Source organism: Falco peregrinus, chromosome 14, assembly GCF_023634155.1.
Source record: "Falco peregrinus isolate bFalPer1 chromosome 14, bFalPer1.pri, whole genome shotgun sequence".
NCBI classification, from domain to species: domain Eukaryota; kingdom Metazoa; phylum Chordata; class Aves; order Falconiformes; family Falconidae; genus Falco; species Falco peregrinus.
Window position 1 is genome coordinate 21,778,539 of NC_073734.1, and position 21,034 is coordinate 21,799,572.

The 21,034-nt window shown below is 40.7% G+C and overlaps 1 protein-coding gene and 1 long non-coding RNA gene across 10 annotated transcripts in view; one reads left to right on the forward strand and one right to left on the reverse strand.

Moving 5' to 3' along the window:
• LPCAT2 (lysophosphatidylcholine acyltransferase 2) overlaps positions 1 to 1,860 on the forward strand; it is a 32,749-nt gene extending 30,889 nt beyond the window's left edge. For all 3 annotated transcript variants that reach the window (XM_055818444.1, XM_055818445.1, XM_055818446.1), the window contains one exon: positions 254 to 1,860. In XM_055818444.1, the coding sequence (XP_055674419.1) occupies positions 254 to 501 (248 nt within the window). In that variant the 3' untranslated portion in view covers positions 502 to 1,860. The remainder of the gene's footprint in view (positions 1 to 253) is intronic.
• LOC129785618 (uncharacterized) overlaps positions 1 to 21,034 on the reverse strand; it is a 786,935-nt gene that overhangs the window by 644,438 nt on the left and 121,463 nt on the right. The gene's annotated exons all lie outside the window — the stretch shown is intronic.

The following is a 21,034-nucleotide window of genomic DNA, read 5'->3' on the forward strand; positions in this document are numbered from 1 at the left end:
ACGTCCTTTTGTAACAAAGAGCACTCTGACAGTTGAGTTTTCTACCTTTTTTGTCCCTGAAGTTATCCGATGGTTCTTATACCGTGTTTCTTTGGAAAACTGTTGAAGCACAGACCTGGATACTTTGTGTGACACGCCTGAGATGCTTCGGAGGAAAGTCACTGGAGATCACCTTCAGTACAAAAAGCAGGCACTGAAACTTTCTTTGATTCTGTTGCTGCACTACATTATCTGTGTTTTTTGTATTTTTCAGATGAGTTCAAGAACTTTGCACTCAAGCATCCAGAATATGCCAAGTTGTTTACTACATACCTAGACCTACAGAGATACCAGTTAGATATGTTGGAGGAAGATGACATTGAGTCACCTGAAGTCAAACACAGTCCAGTTAGAAAAAGTGCAATCCCAGTCTCAGAAACAACACCAACTGCAAGAAATAAAGTCTGTCCGGAAGGCAATGAAGAGGATAACTCAAGTACCTCTGACAAAAAGGATGACTGAGAAGAGTTAAAGAATTCAGCTCTTGAATTCTACAGAATTTTTTTCTCCAGCTGTTCATAAGCACAACTGATACAAAAGAGATGGAAGTTACAATTTAAAAAAATATTTCTTTTTTTTTACTTTGATATCAGGAGGAGTTATTCCTCTTTGAATGAAAGGGAAAAACCACTGTAACTATTCTACTGTTGATGTCACAGTACTGGGAATGTTGTTCACTGTCTTCCAAGTCCATGCTTCCACAAGAGTAACAGATGTGCTAAGAGGGGTAAGAGGCTTCAGCACTGCTGTGACCTCTCCACTTGTGTAAAAAAAAGTGGAATTTTTGGTGCTGCTGTATTCCTCTACATCCCCAACATATCTTAAGGGGAAAAAAATGATGCCATAGTGTTTTAATTTGCAATATCCCTTAGCCTTTGCCGAGTTTCTGAGAGACACAAATGAGTTACAAGAAGCTGAGAGTTGAAGCTGGTGGTTTTTAGCTGTCCTTAGATTTCCCTTAACTACTTGTCAACTATAAAGCCTAAGCTTCTGAACAAGACATGCTGATTCACTGATGTTAACAGAAACAGCTTTAGGCTTAAAGGCTAGTTAAAGATGGAAATGGCTGCACTTCTAACAACAAAAAACTGATTGGAATTCCAGGATAGCAGCTCACAGTCCACAGGAAAATGCAGACAATAAGACCCAAGAATTAATGGACTATTTCAAAATAAATAGAATATTGTTTACAGTAACAACTGTTCAGCATCACATTAGGAGGAACATTTCAGGCTTCAGCATATTTTTATTCTAATAATTGTCAACAAAGGAATGTGATCTTGCAGTGCAAAACTTAACAAGGCAAATATGCTGTCAAGCCATAGTTCTAGTAGTTGGTATCTACTCTGAAGTTGTCTCCTAGAAACCATGTTTGCATTACTGTGCCATTACTCAATGTGTTCTTAGGGTCTGATTCAAAACCAAGCTCCTTCTAGTCAATGATTGAGTATGTTTTGCCTCAGTCCCCTCTAGTGCACTGAAAATTGGGCCAGCACCTTTTTCTATCCTTCATCTTAATGCACTTTATGCAGCATTTAAAACGTATAGGTATTTATGCAAATATTTCTACATAAAAACTTGGAAGGGGTGGGGTGACAGGATACTTTCAAATTAAAGCTGAGTTGAGCAAAGCCTAGAATGTCTAGTACCAAAAATAACCAATTTTCAGAAGGTTTTCCTATGTGAAATGGTAACCTCTGCCTCATAAGTTATTGCTTGCATTGTCTGGCTGCAAGCTCATAGCCATGTTTAATCTGTGTTTATAATTGTGCCTATCCTGATGTTTCATGTGCTTAAAATAAATCTATATTTTTAAAAGACTTTACTTGAACAGCTAACTCTTTTCAGTACAGTGGGAAGGGTACTCTGTCTACCTTAAGGGGCTGGGGGGGGATTTCCAGGAAATCATCCTTATGATGTCTTACCTTGATAAACATGGTGAAACCTGAAGTTGTCACTTTTAGTTCTGAGTGTGATAGCACTTTTCTTTATGGTAAGGCTAGAAAAGTAGGACAGGACTCATGCTCTTCCGAAGACTTACTTCTGTTGACTGCCTCAGCAAGACAAGATACGATAGAAGATTCGCATATATGTGGAAAGATACCTCTGTTTTGTGACGGAAAATAAGGCATCACCATTTACACGTAAAACGAGTGACCTTAACCACAGTTGAGAAGTAATCATGGCTTTGTGTAATAGATTAGGAGAGGATTTTCTTTCACTTTAAAGAAGAATCAGGAGTTACCCTAACCTGGCTGTCCAGTTAGCTGGAATAAATGTTAATTCTTTGGCAAGGACGCTTTTACCTAGCATGTTAACCGAAGTCCTTAGCTTTTCAACCAGCAGTAATCTTTTCAAAGAAGACAACTTGTATTCCAAACAGTAAGAGAAAGGGGTGAGCAAAGATGACAAAGACAACCATGTCGAGGTCTTGGAATGCCAAGGGTGCCTTACGCACGCTGCTTGTTGAATCCAGCCGCATTCAGCAACTGAAGGACTGGGCTGCCCAATAGTGTAACATATTTAGGATCAGTGATTTTATTGAAACCTGCAAGTCATACAAGTGCTTTGCAATTAAAGCTAAAAATACTGTGTATATAAATCTACATATCCCAATGGTTTAAGGAGGAAACGCCATAAATGGGTTTGGTATGTAGCAGTGATTCAACTGTGCTCTGAAAAGAAATCAGCTAAACGCTAGAGACACTAACTCAATATGCACACATCTGCTTGATGTGCGGGAAGGGAATACATTAATTTCTAGGCATCATTGTGCCTCAGGGAGCTTTTAAAAGGACCAAACTAGAAGCAGTCTGCAATAAACGGGCATTACATTAAGTGGCAGAGCAGGAACTAAACAGGAGGAGAAGGTTAAAAACACTAAAGAGAAAATGGTTCTCAATCAGGCATTGAGGGATGACACCTTTCTGCCTGAGGCTTCCTGAGGTGCAAGTTCTTAAGTCTGCAGACTGCTTAAGGATCATTTTGAGTCCTGCACAGTAGAGCTTATGGAAAGTTATATTTAGTCCCATGTCACTGTAGAAAACATCATTTATTTAATCATTATTTCTCTGTCATGCTGTAACATGGATTTGATAAATTCTTCACAGATACCAAAATAAGACACTGTGACGTATTTAGAAACTCGAGCAAGCAAGAAACCAAACAAGGGTGAGAATCAGACACGGACAAGAAGAAAACACGCTAATTCTCAAGAACAGAGGCCCATGGGGTGCTGTTTCTCATGTTTGCTGATAGCTATGTATATACACTATTAATAAATCTCATTTACATTTTTTAAAAGCTAGGCTCCTGTTTCTAAACACATGGAAGGCGATGGTGGGTCACCTAGAAAAGTGGACCTTCTTTGTTCACCCTGGAACCAGGAAGATATTAATACTACAGATCCCGATCAATTTGTGTAAGGAAGATGAATCAACAGGGTCTCCACTGGCCACACCGGGGTTTGATTGCTGAGGGAAAGATCTTCTGATCCAAGAAAATTAAAACTGTATTTGTACTTCCTTTGCTCTTTCAGTGCCACTGCCTAAATAAAAGTAGAAATAGAGATAACACATCCAGGTTTCATGTCAGATCATACTACTATAAGGTCTGGTCCGAAACTACCAAAATCACATGCCCATCAGTAGAAGAGCAGTAACACTTTGATGGGAAGCATCTGCAAATGGATCTCCTATTTTCACAGTCAGTAGCTGTGCAGCATCAGCCAGAGGTACCAAGCCAGGCAGTGGCTGCTGCTTCAGAGCTTTTGTATTCATCTACATCAGAACAAGTTAGGTGCCAACACATATTCCCACCGTGTTCCTGTGGGTGTTGCCTCCTCTTCCTCATCAGCTCACTCCATATTGTGCAGGGAAAAAATTTCTGTAATTCCCAAATGGTTTGCAAAGGAAATTTTGCAAGACAGCTGTATGCTGTTCAACCCCTCTCAAGAGCCTGGCAGGATGAAGAGCCCTGGAAGTTCAAAGAATGGTCACGTTGTGTGACAAGTCTAATGATCATTCATAGGACTGCTGCACAGGGTAAGGGCTGCTTGGTCATATCTGTCACCTACCTAGCAATTCCCATCTAAAACAAAGTGTTCCCCGGGTATCAGAAGTCTGAGAAACATTTGTTGAGATCTTTTTTTCTATGGTGGTCAGCATGCCAGGGCCCTATTCCTGGGTAATTCCTCAGGCACTATGCCAGTGCAAATAAATACGCCATTCTGCCTCAGCAGGTTTCTGGTAGTGTTTGCATTGGTGCCAAGGGCTACTCAGAATGCATGGATGTGGAAAATCAGGGTCTGAAGCTTAGAAACTAAATGTAAAAAATGTCACCGCATGCACAAACACACCCACAACTCCTCTGTGGACAGTCTGCCTGTGAACTGTTTGACACAGCCTTCAACAAGGAAAGCAGCCTGAGATTTCATGCTGAGAATTACATAGTTCTCACTTTGAGAATGCCACAGGAAAAAAAAAAATTCAAATCTGTTTCAAAGAAAGGCTTGGAAGGTTTGTAGTTACACTCTCTTTGATTTGCTAGGAAGGTTGGACTCTGATCAGTGGCCTTCGACTTACCTTTTTCCTGTTGGTTTCACATCCCTTGGAACAGTCTACCTTTCCCTCTACTTTCTCCCTCCATGTTTCCACCTAAAATGTAGCTACTACCATTAAAAGATGTATTCCACAATGACAAGAGTTAAGAAGTTGTAAGATTAAAACATAAAAGTTACTGAATTGGGAGGGATTCAGGGGGCATATGCAGTATTCAGGTAACTACTTCTACTGGTCTGCAGTAACAGCAAACTTGTCAAAGGTTGCAAGGGATTTTAATGACATTTAATTAATTAATTTTAAATCTTTACTCAATGAAATAACATTTATTAGACTGACTAGCAGTAGGGAGACGTCTGTCAGCAGTGCTTAAGTTGGCAGACTCTCTGTTACTATACATAGCCAGAGAGGCAGAAAGTAAACATCTTATAGGATTAGCAGCTATGTTCATAGCTGAGATGAAATTTGGACATTTCATTAGTCTAAGATTGATTCTGACATTTCATAAAGCCAAAATGCAAACAAAAAAATGTGTCTGATATAAATACAGTATGCAGCACTTACACAGATAAAGTTCAAGAAGCGCAGTAGGTTTAGTGCCGTGACAAAGGAAATACAGAAGGGTCATTTAAGGACCCAACTTCTGCTAAGCACTCAGGTGTATGCTTAATCCTGTGGGCATCAACCAGATACTTTGTACTTACTAAAAGCACATAATAATACTAATAATTAGAAGACAGGAAAAATTTCCATGGCTAGTTATTGTCAGTGGTGGTAAGAATCACACAGCCCTCACCAAGGAAAATCACAACTGATTAAATTTTATGAAAGTTTTCAATTATTGTGCCATCTTCTTAGCTTAAGATATTCTGTAACAACCACAGAATGGTGAGACTTCAAAGCCACATGACACTGTTATCATGGGAAATACTTCATTACCTCAGCCAGGCACTACCTACTGTTGTCTTTTTTTAAGTCCCCCATGCTGCAACAGGTTGAAAGTGAATATATGCCCCTCCTCTATCCTCACATCAAAGTTGTACTTTTTCATGATATTACATGCTTTAATGTGCTGAAAGTAAATCAATGATATTAATTATTTCATCAGTTCATTTTTATTAGACTATCTAGAAAACATTCTATTGAAACTCTTCTTTTGCATGTTAAAATGAGGTTTAAGTGAGGCTTATCTTTTAAAACTACACCTGCATGTGCATTGCTTTTCTCTAAACGGGGCACAGGTAAAAGTATGTCTCCCTAGTTTCTAGAAGTCTCCTTGAGTGTGTAATCTCTTGATGCTATGCAATGGCTGCATGAGACTTGATTTAGTGGTGTAACAGTACTACAATAGGAACCATTGAAACAAGTCATAGGTTTTACAAAGGAGATTGGGGAATTTGTATTTTCTAGGAATTGTGAGCAAAATCAAGACATTTTAAGAATGTTACTTAGTTAACTTTTAATTGTGAACTTGGTGTTAGCAAAAATACCCGATAAACACACTAAAAATCCTTCCCTTCCCATAAACCCAGAAAACAGAATTTGTTTGCAAAGTGAGAATTCATTAAACTAAACATCGTTAAAGGCCTCTGCAGAGGAAGACTACACAGCCTTGCCAGACAATCTAGTCCATTCCTTAACAATTCCATTCCTTAACAATTTCTATTGGAAAAGTTTTTCTCATGGTCTAACCTGAATACTTCTGCAGCTGAAGACATTAGGTCTTCTGTTCACCTTGCTTAAGGAGAATTGATTGATTTCAATTTCTATTTCTCTGCGGGGTAACTATTTATATCTGTACATACCTATATCCAGAGCTTATCATCACGCCTGTTTCACTCTTGCATCTCCCAGCCTGCCTTTCTTAAGCCAAAAAGCAAAACCTCTTTTTTTTTTTCCTCACAGGCTGCACTTTTTAGACTACTGATTATTTTCATTTAGGTTCACCAGGGACAGCCCTACCATTCCTCAGTACACTAGAAGGCTTTCTTTCCATAGTTTGCAGTTGATATTCCTGCTCATACACAGCATAAAGCTTGGCTTTTCTAAAAACCCACAGCCTTGCCTACTCATACACAGCTATCGCCAATCTGTAAGCCCTAGACCCTCTTCCAAAGAGCTGCTCCTTAACCAGCCTCGCCCTTGCTCTCTTCCTACAACTGCTCATTCCTGCCTACTGCAGTATCTTAGCCTTATCCTTACAGAAGTTAAAAGACAAGTTTATCAAGAACATTTTGATCAGTTCAGATTATTATTAAAAAGAGCTTTCTTCTTAAAAAAAAAAAAAAAAAACAACAAAAAAACCCCTTCCCTTTTGTTAAGGACATTATCTTCCTAAAACTTCACTAAGCATCTGACAGTGCACTAGGAGCAAAGCACTACCAACTAGAGAGACATGATGAAAGCTTAGAGGCTATAATTGTTCAAAAAGAATAATAATTTCCTTTTCAAAGGTAAACATCAGCCTTGCAGACAAAGATAAGGCCGAGTGCACAATTAGATACGCGAGTCTGTGTTTCTGCTCATATCTCCTGATATCAAAGATTGCAGGAAAATTCAAAATGTTTTTTTAAAACGTAAAAAAGAAATGAACAGGAAAAAGTGTAGGAGACTAGAAGGAGTCATACCAGAACTGCCAGCAGCTTTTAGGAAAGCTGTTTTCCTCAATGCCGGAAGTCTTTGAAACGGGAGATAACCAGCCATGAACTACAGCAGCCGTTCAAAGCAGAAATAATTTAAAATGTTTACATTTTGTATGCTGTTCTTTTGAATGAAAGCATGCCAACGTCCATAATGTTATTTAATTACATGTCTTTGACAGCATGTCTCTTGTAAGCAGAACAGTATATTGTCAATATACACTGGGGAGAGAGGAACAGAGGCATTTTCACCTATACAGTTTGAATGCAGGTTTGAACTATTATTAACTCAAAGCCACACTAAACCTAAAACAGCCTTTGAAATAAATACAAGCAGGAGCCATTCTTTCTACCTTGGCTATTGCCATTTTTAAAGGAAAAAGTTTATGCTTTATAGAGTGGAAACTTCTCTTTGAGTAGAAAAGATACTTCGTGGACCAAAGAGAACCAGCCCTTCAGACAATGACAAGGAAGAGGAGACACCTTTGACAAAACTCTCCATTGTTATTAATTTTATTACAATAGAGTTCACTGCTCTAGCAGAAGAAACAGCCATTGAACTAAGTATTGTATAAGGCACATAATAAGGGGTTCTATCTTCCCTGGACATTTAACAGTTTATAAATAGACAAGGCAAAAGGAAAGCGACTACCTTGCCAAGAGTTACACAGGAGGGTACCAGCACAGCAAAGATAGAAATAACAAGTGTTCTGACTGCGGAATAAGTGAATTACCCATGGGTGCTCGTGGTGTCCCAAACCCTGTAATCAAATATGACATTCTTTGCTTTAACACTCCCACTGATTTTTTAAATTTTTTTTTTCAGATGCAAGAAGGCAAACTTCGCATCAGATCACAAAAAGCACAGATTAAACAGAGTTGATCTTTGATGGCAAGATGGTGCATTTAGACTCTTTTAGCATCTTTTTCCCTACCAAAATACTTGTACTTCTCACCTGCAGCTATCTCTGACTTGCTTGCTTTCACTAGGCATTTTCAGTGATATCAAGCCTGATTCTTTCCACCATGACTTGGTGCATGCTAAGGTGCAAAATAAAAAGATCTCAGGTGTCCATACAGTTACACAGGGGTACGTAGGCAAGTCCTGCCCTAGCAGACACTGGCCCGTCAGCACCGGTCAGTGTCTGACCTTGTGGTGGAGTCATTCAGTCTCAATTTACTCTTCTTCCAGCCTGATGTGAACCATTTCACAGTAGACAGAAAACCCTTCCCCTCCACCTAATCTCTTATTATTTTCCCAAGTGGAGTCCATCTAGCTTACATCAAAGAACTGGTCTCATTAAGCCATTGTTTTATAAGTCTGCTAATATTTTTCCTGTCCATAATACAGAAGACACTGCTGATAGAAATATGTCAACAGGAAAACAAACAGGCAGCATTTGACATGCTATTAGTCCAAGTCTGGGTGGATAAATAAATCATAGATCAAATATTCATAAGGGGGAAGACACTGTTTATTTCCACTGGATTCATTACGCACACATCTCCCATCCAGCACAGTGACAAACACATCCCACAAAAAGGATGTCACAATGTACCCAAGAAAGGACTGTTGATGCGACGAGGACAATGTTTTCCCTCCTTAGAAAGTGCTTCAGTCTTTTGGGAATATATCACCCTGGTCATAAAAAACAAAGCCAGCTAGAAGTGTCCTTTAGCTATACCACTGTGTAAGGCAGGGTAATTCATCAAGACTGAATCATTCTTAATGACTGGATGTTTCTCTGCAAACAATTTGTGCTGTAAGTGCAATAAATATTAAGTATTTCATCCCTTTCTTTAAAATACTGAAACTTCCACGCTATTCTTAGATGAAAAATATATTCTAATCTTATCCTGCTCCTGCATCAGACCTACCCATCAGGGTAGCCCACCGTCTTCTAACTGAGAAAATACATAATAACTTAATGACATTAAGTTTTTCAGCCCATGATGCTCTCCATAATAAATGATACTGATACAGCAAAACTGAACCAAATTTACTTTGGCAACACATTAGTAAAGAAACCACGTCAGCAAAAGTTTCAGATGCAACCTTAAGTATAATAAAACCAGGATGATAAGGTTAGCATCTTCTCTTCCTAAAAACAGTGCTATTGCAATCAGGTCACCCAAACTCTAAGGAATAAAATACTTATCCATGAGGAGTCTTCAGTTACTAGAACTCTATAGCTCATGTCTTTAGTGGTGAAACAAACCATCAAACAAGAATATTAATTTTGAGTTAGAAGTCTGCCACTAGACAGATATCTGTGACCCACTGGTGGCATCCACTCTCAGACAGTAGGGAATCATTAAAAAAAAAAAAAAATCAAGAGTTATTTTCTACTTCTTCAGAAGCAGTTACTTCAGAGGAAGCGTCTCAGATAAGTAAAAATTTACCTTGATGTCTAGATAAACGCTGTGTGGAAGCACCCAGAGAGCTGCCTCTGTGCCTAAAGTATCATTTTCCAAAAGCCGCCTACAACTTAGAGGACCAAGTACTGTTAAAATACATTTTCAGTCTGTTTCTTCAGAAAACATAGCCCAACCAAGCACAGGGCACAAAAAGAGTGTGATGGAAGAGAAGAAAATCCCCACTAACTCCATTTTAATCGTGAAAATAAGCTCTCTGAAGGACCTATGCACAGGACTGGTAAAAAAAGCACGAGCCACTCTTCCCCCACTGCTTGCTTAGAGCAAAGACGGAAGAGAAGCCAGGCAGCATTCAGAGGACTAGTAGAAGAGCAACTCTTGTCCTGGTAATTAGGCAACTGCAACTAGAGGCACGGCAGCAGCATGATACAGCCTTTTTGCTTACAGTAGTAAACCAAGAAATTTCCAGTCGGCATTTCTATGGGATAATGGAAGGTGTTTGCCACCCAGCATAGCAACCCCCATGTATTTTCTCTGCCGAAAGCCTCATTTATGCACAAGGAAGCTCATTTCATTTCTATGTCACAGTAGCACACTGAGTTATTGCTACTGAAAGTCGGTGCCAGCTCACCAGGCAGGTCTGTGTGTGTAAGCTTTTTTCCAACAATGGCAAATTCTATTCAATTCTTTCATTATTCAGGGCTGGGTGAGGGAACATTGCTATACAGTACCATATTTTGCTCTGGCCTCTTATGAGCTTCTACTATATCTAGTCAGTGCTCATCACCGTACTCATTACAACTTTGTTTCCTCGTTAATTGATAAATAGTCCAAAAGCCAGAGCTGATTTTCTCTGAATCCATTCATCATGAAAAAACATTTAATGAATAGTTTTAATTGAACACATTCAGCCCTGGGTTACACTGCAGACCATCTTCCACAGCTTTAGCGGTATTTACCAGCCCTGCTATATGGTTGCAATCACATGGTGTATCCCTTACTCCTTGACTGGGTGAAAATAATTTTTACAATTCCAAACCATCCCAAAAAAGGAGGGCATACAAACCACTAACCTAAACCACAGCCTTCCAGGCAATGTTAGTGCTCTTCCAGGCAATATTAATGCTAAAATCAAGGTAACTTGAGTAGCCTGTTTCAATGAATGTCTGGTGACTAGCAATCGGAATTTCACTTGTTCCTACAGAATATAATAAACTGAATTTGGTTCTTTTAGTTGCTGAAACACTTTCCAAATGGGTGCTTATTCTTCCCGTATTTAGTCAGCACTCAGTCTTAAGCCACAAAACCATTTAGATAGTATTGCTTCTCCTTTACCTTTGCTCTCCCCATTTCTGTCTCTTCTTTGTACAGAACATTAAAGACTGGAAGTAACACAGATACATTTGCATTTCAAATAACTACACTTACTAACTGGAGGCAAAAAGGCTGTGTAGCCTCAATAAAAAGCCCTGTATTCAAATCACATCTGTACATCACAGCAATGTGTGGAAAACAAAAAAAAGCAATGAATCCAGAAATGCAGCAAAAGCTATGCCTAATGTTAAACAAATGAAAGTGCCCTATTACCCCTTCCTGGGGCCTTACTAAACAAATTTCTGGAAGAAACAGAGCAGCTGAGGCTTTCTCAGAGACAGACAAAACGAGATCTCCTCACTCCAGAAACAGGTGTCCTTCATTTGTTTGTTTTAAAAATCATTAAACAACCCTGAAATTCAATTGCATCCCTCTGAAGAAATGTTAAGGGGTTCTTTTCTTTACATATTACAGGCAAATGCCCACCATTAAAAACAAATGTGTGGATTTTTCCTGAGAAACTCCAAATAAAGCCATACATCAAGAATGTTACCAAGGTCACTTCCTTGCTGCAATTCAGTAAAAGATGCATTCCCAACAGGAGATACCATAGCAGATTTTTTAAAATTCAGCCAAACTTCAAGGGAGATTCAAAGAATGGCTGCTTCACTCCTGCAAAGGGAACCAATTAAAGATCCAGTGGTAAAAGGAATTTTGAATATATTGCACTTGAATGAAACAATGTTTGAAGAAGGAAATGGATTTGTTTATGAGACACATTGTTGGCTTTGCTGAGTTTTACCACCACGTTTTCCTCCAAGAGGAAATACATTATTAAACAAGAAGGAAGAAAGCCTCTATCAATCCCAGTAAGGCAGCCTAATGTTAATGTCAGCAATGACATGGTAAGGCTCCTTACCAGAGTTTTATTTGGCATTTTTAATTATAAACCCTCCAGAGCTGCCAAGTTCCAATTTACAGCCTAATTCCTTCCAAAGGACTGGGATTTTGACTTCAGCCTATTATCTGTTTGTGGTTTTTATTTTTAAACTTGGATTCTTTAGGGCTTGGACTGGCCTTATGTCAGACATTTTACAGAGCCTATCACAACAGGGCCCCAAACCCCACCAAAATACAAATAATAATTTATTCAGCACAGCAATCTCACCCTTTAATGTACATTTTTGGAAGCTGCATTATCAGGTAGATCTGCCAAGAAACAGGCCCCAGAAAATAGGTCCTACAAACTGTATACCAGAATCAGATAATTACATTGTATGATAATGAACTAGCACAGTTAAGGAAGCATCAATACTGCCTTAGTGGTTCCTAAAAGTAAAAAAACTGAATTAGTGTGCCATCAAAGCTGTGTTATTATACCACAGAAACACAGCAAGAAGCTTCCAGCACTTCTCTGTTCCTGGCCTCGTACTTGTTCCAGTAAGCAGACCGTGTGCTGCTGCTACCTCTGTAGCTCTGACCCATTTTCTCTTTCTCCCCATAGGGGCTGCAGAGACTTACCCAACAGCAGAGACTAGAACAAAGTTTTGCTGAAATAAACTCAGAAGGGAGAATAAGGGTAAGAGAAAATAGGGAAAAGCATAAGATAAATAACATGGGAGTCAGTGGTCAACATTAATGATTAATTTATTGAGAAAGAGAATACTGAAGTGCTGGTGCTGCATTAAACCCTGCTTATGCCTCCTTACGAACACACAAGTCAAGGGTTGGGGGGGCTCAAGCCCATAGGAAAGGGAGATGTTGAAGTCAACTGCAGCAATTCTAGAACCAAAAGAAGAAGACGAACTAGTAACTGACCTAGGTGTAGTAACACATAGGCAAGTTTTGCCTCCAGTGGCCCTCTCCCTGGTGAAGCTACTAACCATACCAACTTAATTTGGTTCTATCTTCTTATTTTCTGTCTTGTCCAGTCAGCATATACTGACATAACTAAATATACAATACTCCTTCAAAGTTGAGTTTGCCTTCCAAATTTGACCTAAGGTCTCCTAGAGCACAACCCTGATGAAAAATAGAGGCAGAAAGCTTCAGAGAAGTCCCACACTCAAACAACTTGTCCTCCCATCCTCAAACTCCCCTGAAACTTCCTCCATACTTATTTTATTGAAAGGGTTCCTGTGCTACCCAGAGATCAGAGTCCAGCAAATATGCTAGCCTACCCCTTCTTGCAATCTAAACAAACAAGTTCTTAGCTGCTAGCACATCCAAGTCCCAACCAAGCAGTACCTATACCTATCATTTTTTTCAAACTTCATTATTCTCTCTCATAAAGAAAAAAAAAAAAATAAAAGGAAGGAGAAACCACATTTCCCAACTTCCTCTGAAAGTTTTGAGTCTAACTCAACTCATCTGCATCAGACACTACCCTGGCTCAGAACTCCTGGCTGGAGTTGAACTCAAGGCAAACGACACTGCTGTGCAGGCCAGCAGCAGCCTGAGCCCCTCATGAAGAGGTACAGGATAGGTATTCAGCACTCCCCCAGAAAATCTGCAAACTGCTAATGAGATGCAGAAGCCGAGGCTGAGACAGGTGCCCCTTGATTTCCTTCTGCAGTATGTGTGGAAGCTCAGGCAGATCCTTGTCTAAACTCTGGAAATTAAAGAAAAAAACCCCACACAAAAATAACAGACGAACAAAACAATAGAAAACACTAGGATCACAAGAATGTATTAAGAAATAGCACTGATTACATTACTAATATGCAGACTAATAATTAATGGCCTGTCACTAACAGCAAAAACTTCTTTGAGGAATTAGGAGTGAGCATGTACAACTCATTGTTCTATGCTCCTCTGAAGGTCATACCACGTATGCTAGTATATCTTGATATTCTGCAGTGATGTGCTGGTTTGCTTTTGGTTTGACATCCTTTCACATGAATTCAACTCACTCTTCCCCCCTCCCCCCTCCTTTTTTTTTTTAATTTAAAAAATTTCTGTGTGCTCCTTTGTGCAGGAAATTCCTGCACTGTTCAGCTGCAGGACAGCACAACTGAGTGGAACATTATGGAACTCGGGCCTGATCCCATCTGCTTTCCCATCTCTACCTCCCTGCCATCACAAACCTGCAGAATGTGAAGTATCTTGGAAAAGTTCTGCAATGTCTTCCCGAATGCACAGAAAGAGGCTTAAGTGGTTTCCCTCTCCTGAAGACATTCAAAACCACACTGAAAAAGCCTCTTAAATTCATCTTTGCTTTTCTTCCAAAAAAATAGTAAGGCATTTATTTTTATTATCCTTCATTTATGAGCCCTTATAGTTTACGTTTTCAGGCTTATGAGCTAGAAATGTAACTTTTTATTCTTGAAAGGAAGCTAAGTTTTTAAGAGAAACACATGAATTCAGAAGGTGGGACTTTATGAAAACATCCTAAATATTGTGAAGTTTGGGCAAGCTGGCAGCCCTGGCCCACCCACAAAGACGGAGGATCCCTGGGATGCTGCAGTATAGCAGCCCATCTGCACCAGGCCACACCGCCCACCAGCCCTCCCCAGGTCTGTTCCAGCTCAGTCTGGCTGCCAGGCGCTCCCTGGGGCTGGCACTCGCTCAGATTCTCTTTTAAGAGAGACTGCCTTCTGCAGGAGATCCTTTCAGAGCACGCCCTGCTGTTCCATCCTGTATTCATTTTTTCTGGGTTCTTCTCTATGGCCAGGTGAGCAACTATATTTGTATCATCCCAGTTCCTCTGCTTACAGAGCGAAGGCGGGCTCAGGTCCCATCCCATTCCCACTGCACTGGCCAAATGGTGTCACTTAAAACAGGAGTGATAGGTGTAATTTGGGTTCCTACTCTGTACCCAGATCCTAAAATAACAGTGGCCACAGTCCACCAGAGGCAAAAGCACAGATGAAAGGTAGGCGGGCACAGAGCACAATGTTCTGCCATGCCTGGAGATAAGCTGTGTAACAACTTACTTCGCCTTTCCAGTGCACAGACATACTCTCTATGCCTCAATTTGAAAAATCCAAATTGCAGACAGTGAAAGTGGGGAGAATACTCTTCTGCTGAGATTACATGGACTAATCAGTTAATAACGATGATCTGTGAAGGCATGTAAGAGGCCACCAGTGGGATAGAGAATGGGGAGACTGTAAATGCAGGTGTTTACTAAGAAAGCAAAGGAGCATACCTGTCAGCTCTTCTTAGCAGGGTAAGTTGTCCTTATATGTGAATGAAGTGCAATGAGACTCCAGTCACCAATGTGGAATCCCAGTGCTGTCATACTTGCCACCACGATCCCTCCTGGGAATGTTAAAAAGCTTGTACTCTGATGTGTATCAGAAGAGCAATTATCCTGATATTATATAGCAGTTACCTGGAAGACGGATTTCAGGTAGAACAGAGACTGTATAGTCCGCATGTATCCTCAGTCTATATAAAGGGTAAGAATTAACAGAGGATCTGGATTCTGTCCGTAGACTAGCAGATGACCCCTTCTACAGCATAATCTGAGGCACTGTTTGTGTATCTCTTGTTTCCCTCTAACCTGTTGCCACCTTAACCTTCTGTCCCCATCTCTAACTGTACACAATCACAGGATGAAGTGCACTGTAGACTTGCTATTACAACAGGGTTCTAGACTCTGCTATCAAACAAGCCATGATATTCTCTCAGAAACAGCACAGGAATTGCAGATGACAGTATAGAGCTGAGTATATTCAGCTCCCTCAGTGAATGATAGGTTTTGATCTTGACCATGAGGAATTATACACTCTCTCATTGTAACTTGGACACCAAGAAAACGCAAGCTGTAAATCTTCAGAAAACAAAAGAGATTTTTTTTTTCATGTTGAGGATACACCGCAACACCCCATCTTTCGTTCAGAGTATACTGTCCCACAAAGATTCTCTCATGACAATTAATCCCCTTGTATCAGGACTCTTTCAGTATGTAAACAAAAAACTGAAGCTCTGACTGGGCAAAATATCATCATATATTTTAATTACATAAGTTTATGTTTAGCCATTTCTATGCTTATGTTTTACTGAGATGCAAGCAATGTGCTTTGATTAAGAACAGTCTGAAAACTAAATGTTCACAGCAAGGAGGGATGACCGCATGATTACCTGCTGGTTACATCTCAGCTTCTTTATTTGAATTGAACAAAGAAACAACCGATTCTTCAAATCTACCTCTAACTTCAAAATCAGCATTTTCATTCCCCTTCCTTTTACATCAAAGATTCTTGTCTGACCAGGACAAGGATTGATCAGGCAAAATTTGGTATTAGCTTTAGGAAACCTACATGGAATTAGGTCACAAAAGTTTCAATGCCTGGAAGTGGCAGAGAGAGGAGACACGGTGTGCGAGAGGGCTGGCTGTCACAGCAATATCAGGGCACAGCCACGGTCTGAGTTCTAACAGCAGCTCTTCCATTCACTTGTGCCACTGCAAAATGTTAACGAAAATATTATCTTGATGTTTCCTAAACTTTGATTGCTTGACTTGTAGCCGGGACTGGCCTTTAACAAACATCGCTATTCATGGCTTTCAAATATATCCTTTAAAACAGCCTATTTGCTGCACCATTGAGGAAGTTTGTGCCTCCCTTATTTTCAAAGTAGGCGTCTTTCATTTCTTAGCAAACAACCGAGCTCTAGGCCCTGCAGGGTCTGCAGTATTCGACAGGACTGAGCGCACAGGCCCGTCAGCCAAGGCCCAGCTCCCTTTAAACGTTTCCGACGTGCCGTGTCCGGCGGCAGCGCGGGGACGTGCCGCTGCGCAGCGCCACCAGCAGGCGGCGCCCTGAGGCAGCACGGCCGCCCGCCCCGCCCGGCCCGGCCCGGCCCCGCCCGGCCCCGCCCGCCGCGCAAGGCTCCCTGCCAGGGGCGCAGGCAGAGCCGCTCGGGAGCCGAAGCACCGTCGCGATTTTCTCTCCAGACACTCAGTGACCCCCATCGGGACACACGCACCCCCAGCCTGGCACCTGCGTTACCCGCTTGGCGGGACAAGCAGCAGGGCATGGAGGCGGCACTGCCCCTGCGCAAACACCCCCCCACCCCGGTTTCACCAGCCCCAGCACATGTTGCCCGTAGCACGTGTGCGCCCAAAGCCGTCAGTCGGGCAAGTGAAGTTCACTTCCATACGGGTACACTCAAAGCAATTCCACAAGAATCCTTTTCGGTACCTTTTCATGCATGGCTAAAGGAGCTGCATGCCTATGAAAGCGTTTGTGCTTAGTCTGGAAATGCAGAAAAAGGAGTTAGAAGTTGAGTAACAACAGGGAAATCCTGTCTTTAGTATTCTACGACACTCCAGTATTTCCATCTACGTTAAATACATACATAAGTTTCTTTGAAGTTGCTCTCAAACTGTGTAAAGTGTGTCTCTGCCTTTTCAAAGAACAGATATAGCTAGAAAAAGAAATTTTGTTTCTTCATTCTATAGCCTCCCGCTCCAGTTCCACTTCATTCGCTAGTGTTCAGGCTCTGGGTGTCTCCAGAAGGAATTTAACGCATCTTGCACTACTGGCCAACAGTTTGGGTTTACCTGCTTCTTTTAACACACTCAACGCTGCACTTCTAGAACACCTGCCCTGTGTAACGTGGCTGCCAGAGTGCAGCCTTCCCTCCAACCCTGGAGCTGAAATGCAGTGACACATACAGGTACGTGCGTGTGTGAGCAGGGACTGTGGGTCACCTATGGTTTTCAGTGACAAATGATTTAGAGCACAAATTAACATGGAGATGGCTAGTTATATATTTTTTTTTTTCTCACTTAGGAAATGTGCCCCTTCTGCAGGGAATGCAGTTTGATATCCCCTCCTCTGCTCTCCCCCAACACTCCCCCGCGTTCTTGCTGAGTTGGAAACTCGTAGCCACTGTACTTACAAAGCTCAAGTGTACACAGTCCCTACCACTTTTAGGATCTAAAAGTTAACATGTTTTACCTGGACTTGCTTTTTCCCAGGTCCACCTTCCTTCAATTCAGCTTCTTGCTTCTAACCTTTCAGCTTATCAGCATTGATTTATTTAATATAAAGTAGTGAGGTTACCTTAGATCAATTATACCTTTTTTTCTGTGCAATTTCCAATGCTTAATACATCTGTTACTGCTCAGCCGCAGGGACAACTTGTCCAGCTGGATCCTAAATTATTTCAATCCTTAATTCAATTGTATTTTTGCCACAGCCCAGCCAATGAGCATAATTCTTTTATGGCTAAGAAGCCTCTTTAGAAATAATCCAATAGCCCATATTAAAATATAGGTCACTGTGAAAACTGCCAAGTGCCTGACTTGTCATAACTTTGAAGACAGGCTCTGAGTCTCCTTTGGCATTACTGATTCTTTCAGTGCTCGGAGGCTTAATTTTAAAGCAATCAGCTCAACAAAAACAATTTACTTATAACTGTCCAAACTAGTCAATGTTAGCTGGGAAGCTAATTTGCTACTTGGTGCTGCACTCGGATAAATGCTACAACTGAGGGCAACTGGAGGTTTCCAAGCACTAAATCAATTCACAACTTGATAGACCTGTTGCTATAGAACTGCAAAGGTGTTGGACAGTAAAAATAAGTAAAACCCATTCAAACCTGTAGAAGAATGGCTGCCGAAGCATGGCCATAGAATCCCTAAAGATCTGCACAATCCAGGCCTGGAATTAGAATAGGCATGGAATTAGAATAGTGCTGAAGTTGTTGTGCTGAAGTTAACAAGAAAGTGGCCTTGATCTATTCTTGAATCCTGAGACCAAGTAACTTTGTTGTACTACCAGGCCGTGGCTGTAACAAGCTGCAGCTGTTAGGGAAGACAGGTGCAAGGCCAAGGGAGATAGGGAGCGGAATGGGAATAAAGGGAGTAGCAAACCGCAAGGCTAAAACATAGCTAACGCAAATAGCTGCATGGATAGAATGCTTGTTCTAATCATGACAATTAGTGGTGTGAGAGCAGCGCGCGCTTAGGGGCTAATAACCAATTATATGTTTGCTTTGGGAGCATGCTTGTGTATTGAGGCTATATAAGAAGTGTTAGAAGCCAATAAAGAGGAGCAAGATGCATAACTCATATTGAGTAATTTCTTGACTCTGGCGGACCCCTCTCCCAACAAAAACCTATACATGAGGTGACCACGTCAAAACACCCGTAAGAGGAACGTGTAAACTTACATAAGGCAAAACATCCACAAAAGTTCTTAAACTTTGAGAAGAAATTATTTTTGGCTGTTCAACTAATACCCCTGATGAGACTTGGATCCTTTTGAATGTTTGTATTTTTACAGATTCACTTTGTTTTTAAAAGAAATAAAGAACTGGTCTTGTTCAGTGTTTTGGAGGAGACTATTTTCAATTAGCTACTGTTTTCGGTTGGCGGGGGGAGGGGGTGCATGCTCCCTCCTCCTATCTCAAAGAGATGGAACCACAGTATCAAAGCTTAAGGAAATTGTTTGCCTCAGGACCACTGACAGACACAATGGTCCTTTCTCTCCAGCTACCAGCAACGGAAAGCTAATTGCTGCTACGTAGATAAGGTGAATCTGACTTTTTTATGTGCTTGTGCATGTTCAGCGTCTAGCACAGCAGAACTCTGATTTGGATATAACTGCAGTGTATAACTGCAGTGTAAGCCTTTGGCAACAGTAGTGTGAGCTGCTGCTTGAACGCCTTCTTTTATTGAAAAGGCAACTTTAATGAGCACAATTCACTTGTTTGAGGACTCTTAGAAAAGACAAAAATGACAAACAGAATTTAGATAAGTGAAGCTTTCATTTCCACATCTCCTCTCCAGATTTGTGCATACCATTCTCACTGGCCACAAAGGGAGTTGCAATACCAAAGGAAAGAATCTGGTCCCAAATGTTAATATTAGGCCTCGTAGAAAGCACCAACAGTGAATAATTTAAATATTCTCACCATTTGTTTGGGCATTAGTGTAATCAGTGAAATCAGCCATTTGTGTTTGGAAAAAGAATCAGTCCTGTTGTGTCTTCAGATACAATTGCATGATGCCTCTTAAAATGAATTAGGCTACACAATAATCAGTGTAGTACACAACAAACTTAAAGCCAGAAGCCCATGTTAAGGTGCCTCTTTTTAATCAAGCAAGATACCAGTGCTCATTCTCATTTTTTTCTGCAGCCTGCACAATTGGGTGTGCTTTACTTGCTGTACAGGCAGAGGTATCAGCAAGAGACTGGTACTAAGAGAAAGGATGGGTAGGTCCTTACAGCGAGCAAGGATAGATCGCTTCTGGTTTTTTGTTTAGCCTTTTCAACAGGAGGAAAATACTATCCAGCAGCATGCCATCAGCAGTGCAGTAAAAAAATCTACTCTTAGGATCATCTGAAATTAAAAGAGTTTTCATATCATGATATATTTTAGGTCATCTCTCAGTCTAGCCTTTGACATTGAGTGAGGTGCCTTGTTCAGGGTCTGCAGATGACAGAATTTATGAAGTATCTTACAAAAGCCTTGATTTAGGGAGATGCATATAATCCTACGGCCACATGGAGTTCCCAAGTTAAAACACTTTTTACTAATTCTACCCATAGGCATATAAGCACAGAAGACTACTACATGCAAAAGGAGCTTCCCAAAGGAAACCAGATGAATCTGGTACCTTATTCTGCTAACTGCCTTTTATAAAAGCAAGGAAAATGTGGTAGATATTAATCTATCATGATTTCACAAAAGCAGCTGCTACAATGACACTTGTAATTGTTAGTCTGAGCAGAAGAGATGGAGTTAAACAGAATTGTTAAGACAGGAGAAGAACTGACTAAAGACAATATAATACTATGTTGTGCTATAAGGATAATTACAGGCTTGGAGAGAGATCACCCATCCTGAAAGATCTGTTACTGGGAATGAGCTTATTAAATATTTGCATTAATAACACACACCCAAGTTTGTGTTTGCTAATGAAATCTGGAGATGATGAAGTTAGCAGGCAATATTAAATCAATGAAGAATGGGACTCACACAGGAAAAAAACGGAATCATAGAGTAACAGAAATGGGATGGAAGTGAACAGAATAAAATGTCAAACCTGGCCTTTAAGAATGACAGGAATCATAGAGCAGAATGACTTGAGTGTTCAGAACCTGTCTGTGGACAAACACTTAATACATGTGTGAAACAAAGGCAAGT